Source organism: Phragmites australis, chromosome 18 (genome assembly GCF_958298935.1).
Source record: "Phragmites australis chromosome 18, lpPhrAust1.1, whole genome shotgun sequence".
Taxonomy (NCBI): domain Eukaryota; kingdom Viridiplantae; phylum Streptophyta; class Magnoliopsida; order Poales; family Poaceae; genus Phragmites; species Phragmites australis.
In genome coordinates this window covers 14,304,747-14,315,865 of record NC_084938.1, presented here as the reverse complement: position 1 = coordinate 14,315,865, position 11,119 = coordinate 14,304,747, and the positions used below count along the sequence as shown (strand labels likewise).

The 11,119-nt window shown below is 42.6% G+C and overlaps 1 protein-coding gene and 1 non-coding gene across 2 annotated transcripts; one reads left to right on the top strand and one right to left on the bottom strand.

Moving 5' to 3' along the window:
- Nucleotides 1-4,848: 4,848 nt before the first annotated feature.
- Nucleotides 4,849-7,423, top strand: LOC133899182 (uncharacterized). The gene is made up of 8 exons (XM_062340148.1): nucleotides 4,849-4,984; nucleotides 5,252-5,497; nucleotides 5,632-5,736; nucleotides 5,886-5,966; nucleotides 6,088-6,206; nucleotides 6,331-6,552; nucleotides 6,698-6,863; nucleotides 6,976-7,423. Exons 2-8 carry the CDS (start codon nucleotides 5,264-5,266, stop codon nucleotides 7,180-7,182), a joined length of 1,134 nt encoding a protein of 377 aa, XP_062196132.1. The 5' UTR covers nucleotides 4,849-4,984; nucleotides 5,252-5,263; the 3' UTR covers nucleotides 7,183-7,423.
- Nucleotides 7,424-10,606: 3,183 nt separating this feature from the next.
- On the bottom strand, nucleotides 10,607-10,697 carry LOC133899843 (small nucleolar RNA R44/J54/Z268 family). The gene has a single exon (XR_009906450.1). It is a non-coding gene; the product is annotated as a small nucleolar RNA R44/J54/Z268 family (small nucleolar RNA).
- Nucleotides 10,698-11,119: the final 422 nt, after the last annotated feature.

Genomic DNA, 11,119 nt, shown 5'->3' with positions numbered 1-11,119 from the left:
TACATTCCCTAAGGCATGTTAGGTTTAGATGCGGTAATTATTTAGGTCGTAATGGTCATGTATATCATAGTTCTCATTAAAATTACCGTGTTTAAATTTCTGTTTCCATCAAATTCAGGTATCCAAAATATAGCAAAAAACATCAAAGGTACTAGACGATTTGCAAAAAAAAAAAAATAGTGGCACACATTAAATTATTTTAGCAAAATCAAGGTGTCATCGGTTTGACACCTTGGTGTCACCTGTTCAACGGGAGAGAGAAAGGTGTCACCTGTTTACCGGGCGATACTAAGTTCTTGACCTGTGAACAGGCAACATGTGTCACTCATCGCTTTTTAATTCCCTACCAACCAGGGCCCAGAAGGTCTCACCCGTTCATCGGGCAAGACCTTTCTCTCACCAGATGAACGGGGGACGGTAGCATATTCTTGCTATGTTTTGAAACGACTGTGTAATTTTGCATATATATAGGAAAACTAGTCTGTACTATCGGGAGTACCAAATATGCTTTATATATATATATATATATATATATATATATATATATATATATATATATATATTCCAGGTTTGGCTGCTAGGGTGATGGATTTGGCCCTTGGTAAGTTTTCTCCTTTTTCATTTTCTATTACCTTGTATTTGCTATATATATTATTTAAATATAGTATAAATCAAGCAATACATATTTCATACAATATATATATAATTAATAATTAAAAACTTGAAAATAAAATTAAAACCTTTTGTACATATATGCACATATACTATTTAGGTTCTATTTATTCTATTATTTTTTCTTTGTCTAAAATAATATTTTGAATTGTTATGAGATTGGGCTGTGACACATTCTAAATAAACAAGTTCTAGATGATCATACTACATGACAAGTTGGGTTCCTAGCACTTAATAGAGCTTAGAGTGGAAGTAGCGCAAAGAAGCATAGCTAGTACCTCGCCACTCCAAGTGGGATACAAGGTATTAGTACCTACTTTCACCTACGAAAGAACCAACAAGCAAGGTGAGTACGAAGTTACTCGCAATAAATACATACATATATACACACACAAACACACACATATATAATGTGCTGCACCTTAAATAAGTATTTAACGCGCTTGTCGGTGACACAGGAACCAGGGGTCCCCGAGTCCCGAGGCCGGACCAGCAGGTTACCACGTGGCGACCTCCCGCGGGGATGATCTCCCCGAAGCGCGAGAAGACTAAGTCCCGAGAGAGGGCGCTCAGGGCCATAAACAGTGGTTCCCGGGTACCCGGGTTCACCGATGATCCGAGAAGACCAAGTGCCGGGAAGAGAGTGCTCGGGGCTGTGGGCAGTGGCCCCTGAGCACTTGAGTCCCCCGACGACCAAGGAAAGCCGAGTACCGGGAAGGGGGTGCTCGGGGCCGCGAGTAGCGGCCCCCGAGCGCCCGAGTACCCCGAAGACCCAAAGGAAGCTAAGTTCCGGGAGAGAGTGCTCGGGGTCGCAAGCTGTGGCCCCCGAGTACTCGGTTCCCCGAGGACCAAGAAAGGGCATATCCGGGAGAGAGTGCTCGGGGCTGTGAACAGCGGCCCCCGAGCACTCGGTTCCCCGGGGACCTCAGAAGTCCTTCGCCGGTGGCCCCCACAGAGGTCCAGCAGTGAGGTGTCAGCCAGTGAAAGGCCCGATGCCGCATTTAAGAGGGCGCGTGGCCTGTCATTTCCAACTACTCCAGCCACGCTCGGTGACAGTCCCTGCCACATTCTGGCAGGAGGGCGTGGGGACATTTAATGCACGGGTCCCATCCCACGTCATCCGGCGCGCCTCGGGATAGCATCACGAGGCCCAAGGCACCCCGCCTGCCACCTTGTTGTGTCAGGCGTACAAGACCGAACGGGCACGCTGGGCCGCTCGATGGCTGCCCGGTGGGCCCTCTTCGCGGCGCCCGTTGCAGAACGCCATCATGACGACTGAGACCGGGCGGGGGTGTGTTTTCAACCCCCCGTCACTTCGCGCAGCAGCCCATGATGGCTGCTTTTCCATTTATGGTGCCTTGGAACTCGTGCCCTCCCTTTCGGGGCACGCTACCACCGGCGAGTATTTAAGAGGAACCGGTGGACACGGAAACTCGCTCTCTCCAACCCGAAAGAAGACCGAAGACAGAAGAACACCCCAGTACAAGCACAGAAGCTGAGACCACCGAAGAACAAGGAGCCCGAAGCTCTAGGATAGATAAACATTCTTGTAACCAGCAACATCCCTGAGAGACATTCTCAGTGCATTTATAGCATCCACACAGGAGTAGGGTATTACGCTCAGTGCGGCCCGAACCTGTCTAAAAATCCCTCCAGTGCATTTACTGCATTCTGCATCCGATCATTCCATTCCACCTGCCATCGTATTTACGCCCATTTATTTCACCCGCAAAACAGATTCAGAATCATCCCCCCGGTCGAATCTCAAAGGGGGTCCCTCCGGATCCCTACTTTAGGAGTTCACCCTCCGACAGCGCTAACCAATCCAACCTCATCGAATCATAGCGCAATTTGAACATCTCTTTTACAAAACTGGAAAACCGAATATAGTAAAATCCTGAATACAAATAGGAAATTACACATTATAAAATAGTAAACCTGACAACCGCAAGATCTCTATTAGAAAATAGGAAAACACTCGTTCTGAAACCGGAAAACTGACTATCAGAAAATCTCTATTAAACGCGCTGGTGTGTACACACACACACACACACACACACACACACACACACTCCTAGACGTATAAAGTATAAGAAAAAATAATCATATGGGCAAAACATTAATCAACCTAATCCTAACATGAATGTAGCAAGTAACATAGCTCAGCTTTTCATCCATTCCACAAGTTCCATAATCTCATCTCATCATGAACACATACCACAAGATCAACACGTCAGTCTAAGATGAATGTCAATGTACTGAAGCACGCTCATAACTGATAGCGTGGCTGTACAAATAGATCTTACACCTTGCAAGGGATATAACTTTACCCACACAACACGAGTCCATCCTCTTAGGCCCCATAACTACCTTCCTCAAACCCATTGCCAACAGTTTGAGCACATTTATGTAGATGCTGAGGCTACCTAGTTCCTACCAGGAGCCCCTAGGTGCCTCTAGGACCTCACGAGACATCACAGGGCCATGTGTTAAACATCATAATAGCATATGATAATTGGCTCATTCATACCATGATTGAATATATGAAAGTATGAAAAGTGTGCTTAGGACAACAACAATCATTGGATGGTCCTTAACCAACTTGAGCGGAGCTACCTCCTAACACCTACTCAAGTCTCACATCCATCCATCATAATTAATCATGAACCAACAATACATAACCATCCCATTGACAATATTCTATAGCTCGCGAACGCTGGTGATCACCATTGCTTGACTTCTACATAAGATGATCTAAAAGCAAGAATAAGCAATAATCATGACCATATCTTAAGACACGTACTCATAAATGACTATTCATTGAGGTTCAAGGTATAAAAATCTCAAGGAAGGGTAATGTAACAAGTAGGAGCTATCGACATTGACCAACAATGCCCACCTAATGCATATACATAATGGCCATATTGAAGTTCATCCATGAACAACATCTAAAATAGTTTGAGACATGCATAGATGCTTTAGTTCAGATCAGATGAAAAATCCTCAATCAACACCTCAGGTTCAATCATGTTGCTCTCTGGAACGTCGATATCTATCGAGATTAAAAATGCACCGTAATAAACATAAGTGCAGTACTGTGATTAATGCTCCAACATGCATCAAATTTGGTGGATATGTAGTGCACAAAGAAATCAATGCAACAAGATTTACTGAAATTTGCTCACGTTATTAATATTTTGGTCAACCTCTGTCTAAAAGGACAGCTCACTCTTTTCGGTGCTTTAATAACCCGCAAGTGGATGAACAAAAATATTTATGGCATGCCTAAAATATTGATCAACATTTTTCCTGTGTAGTGGGTCACATAAATGAATTTTGATATCTGGTCCCACCCATTTACACTTTTATTAATTTCTGTATAAACGCAGCAAGTTCAAAAAATCTTTTCTATATATTGTATGAAAAGCATGTTAAACAAGATTTTCATATAATTATTTTTTACTGTACATATAATGTCATAAGGAAACTAACAAAATTTGATTAATAATTTTGGGACATTTCATGCTTTAGTTATGAATTTAACAACTTACAACACATTTAACCAATACGCCAAATTCCAGCAGCATTTTCATAAGTGCATATTTTTATCATGTAGATAACAACATTAAAAAACTAACAAAGTTGGTCTTATACTTGTTGGAGCAATATTAAATTTACTATGCATTTTGAAAGTTTCCAGCCGATTAAACAAGCACGCACGAGGCTCAAGAACTAGTTTAGTGACTACAACTCAATGGATGTCCCGAGTCTGCACTATGATCCATCTAATTATGCAGGTACGTCGTAGCCAATCACTTATTAGTACTAGTACTCCACCGTGTACCAGTTTGGATTTTAATTTGCTCGTCGTGAGCATCCATGTAACTACCTGTAGTGTGTACTTCACTCTGGGTTTAATATATCTAATCTTTATTCTAAAAAAAGGGTCCAGTCCGATCTGGGCCCACAGTATATATACGCCGGCCTTAGTTTTCAACTACTCTGCATTGCTTACGGCGCACGAAGAGATAGTGTAGGGAGTCAGCTACTTAGCTGTGCTGAATGCCGAAAGACCTCCTTTGATGCTAGTCTAAGGCAACCCTTTTCCTCTGTAACATGAGAAATTCTACTCGCTTGATACTTCACTAGTTCTCCTTTAGAATCAAAGTCACAACGAACCATTCCAGGCTAGCTATAGCTAGTATATATATAGATAGATAGAAACAAGACATGCATGTAGATCATTTAGTTACACCATTGTGATACTCTCTCTTTTACCTGCAGTCATATACCGGGCGTCAAGTCTACGCTTGTAAGTCCTAAACTCACAATTGTTTTCTTTCCTGGCGGCATAGTTTCATCCGATTGCCTTTTCTTTTGATAGTTTTTGGGGAAAACCTTTGTACCAAAAGATATGTTAAAAGTTGCTGCTACCTGTTACATGACTGAACATCCAGTGCTTTTTAGCAGATTGTGAAACAAGCCACTTGTTACAATTCACTCTGACCACCTCTTTTTCCCTATCATTTTTATGTTTGACTTTGGACTAATAATGCTACATCTACTTTTGATCTTCTAGTGAATAGTGCGAATGAAATCAAAATCAAATCCTATCCTGACTGCCTTGTCTACGGCAGCATTTGGTTTCTTCATCGGCGTTTCTTTTCCTGTCCAAATCACACCGAAGGTATTCCCATGGAGCTTTGGTGATGCAAACTCCACCTTCGGTGGCTGCAACGTGCTTGTCAGATTTCGGGCACCACTCAAAAACAGCACATCAGTTGTGAAGGGGACTCCCATCCTGCAGCCAAATGCCACTTCGGAGGTACAAGTATGAACTTGTAAATGATTCCATCGCACGCCTCCATGGATCGATATTTGGTGCTGCCATGTGGAAGCTGAAAGTATGCAGCTATTACTAATATGGTTACTCTTTCTTCTTATCATGTACTGTATAAGATTGTTGCGCTGGCAAAGCCGAAAGGAGCGGATAGGCTACCACCGAATATCGTAGTTCCAGAGTCTGATCTTCACCTGCGCCGTCTGTGGGGAAACCCGCGTGAGGTCTCTGATCCTCGCTCCTGCTTCGGTTTATAACTATGAACCCTATGGGATTAATGAGCAGATCGCATGGATGGGATATAAATTTGTTCTATTATCTAATAAGTATTTTATTTTGTATGGCTGATTTAACTTATGGGATTAATGAGCAGGATACGCCCACTCGCAAGTACCTTTTGGCGCTGACAATAGGCTATAATGAGAAAGTCAACGTCAACGCGACTGTTCACAAGGTAGGAAATTTGTAATTAGGCAGGAGACCATTCTGAATCTTAATATATTTCCCGATTTTTAGTGGTTCAGTAAACTGAATAATATCACTAATTCATCCTTGCATATAATATATAAAAGCAGTTCACAGACAATTTCGATGTGGTGCTGTTCCACTACGACGGTCGGACGACAGAGTGGGACGACGAGTTCGATTGGTCCAAGCAGGCCGTTCATGTCAGCGTCAGGGGGCAGACCAAATGGTGAGGATCGGAGCAGCCATTGCTGCATGCAAGACGCAACTGCATGCGCGCAAGCGCATCCATTAATCGGTTCTGGGTAACTGAAACTGACGAGTTAACATCGTAACCCAATGCTTGTACGTAGGTGGTATGCCAAGAGGTTTATGCACCCAAGCATCGTGGCGCCGTACGAGTACATCTTCCTCTGGGACGAGGACCTCGGCGTGGAGACGTTCGACGCCGAGGAGTACATGAAGATTGTGAAGAAGCACGGGCTGGAGATATCGCAGCCGGGCCTGGACACCACCAGGGGGCCGAAGCCGTTCTTCGACATCACCGTTAGAAGGAACGGCAGCGAGATACACAAGTACGTATTAGCTATCTACTATGATTTGATGATTCATACATGGATTAGCTAGCTAGTTATGTAATGGAAGCTGCTAATTATTCCATCGAACCAACTCGACCGATCGGGATCGGGATCGAACTGGCACGCCCGGACGTAAATGCAGGTCGACGTCTGCGGGGAACTGCGTGCACAGGCGGCCGTGCAGCGGGTTCGTAGAGATAATGGCGCCCGTCTTCTCCAGGGAGTCATGGACATGCATCTGGCACATGATCCAGAACGACCTGGTTCATGGCCATGGCCTCGACTGGAACTTCTGGAGATGCGTCGACGTACGTAACCATTCTCGTGCGCGCAAGTGCTGCTAAGTATCTGTTGATTGCATACACTTAACTCTACTCGGAAAAAGGAAACCAATGAGGTTGCGTACGTACGTGCGTGCAGTTGCCTGAGGAGCAGATCGGCGTGGTGGACGCGCAGTACGTGACGCATCACGCGGTGGTGACGCTCGGCAGCAACGGAGGAACCCGCGCCAACGTGACAACCCGGCAGAAGACCGAGTTTGGGACCTTCAATGCCAGAGTGAGCAATGCGGAAAGGGCCCAGGCAGCAGCTCTACGTGCACCACCGGTCGCAGCCGCCAGATCATAATCATCATCCATCAACTAAACTTTTCTCATTTTAATTTTCTCTTCACGAATTCAGTCTTTATTCATTTGAAGTCAAGGTACAGTTAAGTACTGGAGAACTTTAAAGAAAAATCCGGTTATTGGTTAGGCCAATTGCACCATTGCCTACTCTCCGGCCCGTGTTTGGCAATTACCACAAGTCTGAGCATCCGTGCGTATTAGCATCATGGAAAACATAGCATAAAAAAAAGTTATCAAAACGGGAGGGCTCCCGTATATGGCCAATGATGGCCGTGACAGCTGATCTGTTCCCTTTTATCATTCCAGAAACTCAGCAATATGAAAGAATCTGTCTCAACTACTACTATCCTACGACTACGTACATTGTAGCGCCAAATGTTGTTACACCCGAAACGTAGGGAAACTTTTCGCAAATACTTTTCAGATGCTTTCAGAGAGTTTCCGTCAAAATGTGGAGTTCGTGTGCTTAGCACACTTCATTTACCCTTTGTCTCCATCTGAAAATCTATTATATTAGTAATTGAGCAACAAAAAAAGCTTCCTCCTTGACTCTCAAGCTTTAGAAATTACCATGTTAATTAGAGAAAGAAAGCTAAGTATCTCTATACATGTTTATAAATTGAACACTAGTGACATTATGAAAAATTAAACCCAAAATGCCCCTATACTTGCTTCTCTATTACCACCTCTGCCATTATTAAAAATATATTAGTAATTGAGTGACAATAGAAGCCTCCTCCTTGGCTCTCGATGCCTAAAAATTACCATGCTAATTAGAGAAAAAAAGAAACTTATGTATCTCTATACATGTTTATAAATAACTTACTGCTAACATACAAAAAATTAAAGCGCAAATACCCTTAAACTTGCTTCTCATTACCCATCTCTACCATTATTAAAACATGAAACCAGATGCTACTAAAAAAGACAACATAATTTAATTAATGCATAAGTCTCCTGCTGAAAAAGAATTTCATAACCATAATGATTAAGCCCACGTCCAATTAAAGTCAGTACAAAAGTCCTGCCACAATCACGTCTCCGTGCAAAACCCAATTCAAAAAATAATTTTTGCGAGTGAAACATCCCGTCATAGCCACGTGCAACCACGTATCAATCTAGAACTCATATATGCATATGCTCACATATCCGTCTAGAAGGAGAAGAATCAAGGGAGCGGTTCAAAAGATGACCGGGTGGAGAACTGTAGATCCACCAATCCAGGCCTCGGCGATATCGTCGAGAAGATAACAGTCGGATATATAGGTAGCAACTGCAGCGGCAACCAGCTGCCCCCTCAAGACCATTGCGACCACGGCAAAGAAAGGCTAGCAACAGAGGTCGAGCCGAGCTAATATCGAGAAGGTAGCATGGATCAAAATCACGTCAGGTTATACTCAGACGATGCACTGATGGATTGATATCGGATTTATTCAGCACGGAGCTAGGAAGCAGTACAGGTCCTTCACGTCACGAAGTTCCGAACAACACAAGAAATCGAGTAATTTTCTGTAACATATGTGTGCGTGGGGGAGCTCTAGATCGATCAGCAGCGCCAAAACTAAACCATACTTTTCTAATAATAGGTACATTTCACAAGTTAGGTTATCGACCAACATGAACCAAAAACTTCATCACATACAAAATATTACAACCCAAGTGGTGGTGGTGTGTGCGCTACTACTCTCAAGCCCTTCATGAAGGATAAGTCATATTGATACATACCTGTAATGATAAAGCAAGGGTGAGATACAAGATCTCCGCAAGTAAAATGTCATGAAACAGCATGTTTAATTATTAGTTGCTAATCATGTTTTTCTTCAATTTTAAAGATAGAATAAAGCATGTTTTTCAATAATCCTGAGGTGAAAAGAACAACTAACGACAAAGTCTAAAAAGTTCTGCACTATTTCTTCCATTTAAACCAGAACAAAACCGAAAGGGCGGATGTTCAACCAACAACGTATACCCATAGCAAAACATACTATTAATTAAGCTCTATACCACAATCTGCTCATTCATTACATTTACAACTCATTCTAGAGATGTCAGAACAACCCATACAAAAAAAAGCAATATCAATAAACTTGAAACAATCAACTCCACCGCAAGTAGCCCATAGGAGCAACTAGAACACCATAACTTCATAAACGGAAGTTAGTGACATGCATGACATCTTCATCAAAGTATGAATAAATTGCAAACCTACACTACACATGGCTTATTAAGCATAATTTTACTTTGTGTAAACATGTAACAAACCAAAATTTGAGTAATTTAAAACTTTATTTTATGTAAATAAAAATAAACTAATACAAAATAAAACCTAAACAAAGAGTATATACATATACATACATATGTATATGCAAAAGGTTTTATTTCTTGTCACAATTGATATATGTATGTATGTATGTGTGTGTTTGTGTGTGTGTATGTGTGTGTGTGTGTATATTTATGTGTGTATGCATGCATGCATGCATGTATGTATATATGTATGTATGTATTAGTTGATTGATTGGTTGTTGTATACATATACATATTGCTTGCTTTAAAGAGTATTTTGAGTGCTAAACATAGTGCATATATACTACTATAGAAGTGGTCATTAGTGTCAGCTCAAAAATGCTATTAGTGCTGGTTTTTGAATCGGCACTGATACTTATCAGTGCCGGTTCCTACTAACCAGTACTGATATGAATTACATGGCCAAAAAAAGCTCGCACTGATATGAATTATAGAGCTCATATCACCATCATAGGGCTCATATTAGCATTCAGAAATCTTGACATTCACACTGGTTTCTTAACCCATTGATGGTGAAATCTTGCAATAGACAGAATGGATAGACAAAGTATGCACTGCAAATTGATGAAAATCTTGTAGTGTAAACATTATTAGATCAATACACAGTATACCGAACACCACCAACCTACTAAATTCCTCCAAATTCCCAGCAAACCATTAATTACATCATCCTATGCCCCTTCAGCAAGAAGTTACAGTGGTAAAGCTAAGGTTTTTCCAACAGATCTGCAATCCCAACCCAACTAATTCCAGTCGCTAACTCGACATCCACAAATCAGTTTTGTGACACCACAATCGGCTAATCCGCTCAACATCCCAACAAAAGTATAACAGCTCAGGCTAGCCCGCATCCCACGTTGAGGAGCACGGTGTCACCGCGGAAGAGCTGCAATCTCTCCATGGTGTCCGGGTGCAGCACGAGGAAGGAGTTGTCATCATTGGTGGCCTCATCGATGACGAGCCGATTCGGCGACTTCTTCCACTCCAGGAGTGCCGGATCCACACAACAAACTAACGTTGGCTCCAACCCGCACATGAAAAACTATAGAAAAATAGATCAAAAACAGAATAAATCAGTCACAAAACAAAACAAAAATAGATCAATTTGGTCTAGGAAAGCAAAAGCATCAGAGAGATTCCCATTGAAGACTTTGGTCTATCATTCCCAGAAGAGGGTTCTGATGTTCCTACATTGTTCTCATCACCTGCTCCTGTATAGAATCCCTTCGCAAATCGAAGAAAGATCAAAAAACTAGAAGGAAAAAATTATTTGGATCAAGTTGACGGTGGTGCTTGCCTTTCCTAGCCAAAGATGTCCTATATCTCATGCTTCCACTGCAAGCCGCCAGTGGTGAGTAGTTAGATCAGGGAGGAAGCTTGTCGGAGGAGCTGCCTATTCAGGTAGGGGCCTACCGAATCAGAGAGTGAGCTCTCCGGAGGAGCTGTTGGACCAGGGAGGGAGCTTGACAGAGGAGCTGCCGAAATGATGAAGGAGCCCGATGAACGAGTTGTCGAACTGACGAAGGAGCCCACCGCAAGTGCCACCGTACCAGTGAGAGAGATCGAGATGAGAGAGATAAGGATGAGAGCTCCATCGGGGTGAGGGGTGTGGAGATAAGGCTGAGCTCGTGCGT

Excerpts from the sequence above, each read along its gene's own strand:
- LOC133899182 (XM_062340148.1), top strand. The coding sequence starts at position 5,264 with ATGAAATCAAAATCAAATCCTATCCTGACTGCCTTGTCTACGGCAGCA. Across the intron at positions 5,737-5,885 it reads TGTGGGGAAACCCGCGTGAG|GATACGCCCACTCGCAAGTA; the intron begins GTCTCTGATCCT and ends ATTAATGAGCAG. Across the intron at positions 6,207-6,330 it reads GTCAGGGGGCAGACCAAATG|GTGGTATGCCAAGAGGTTTA; the intron begins GTGAGGATCGGA and ends GCTTGTACGTAG.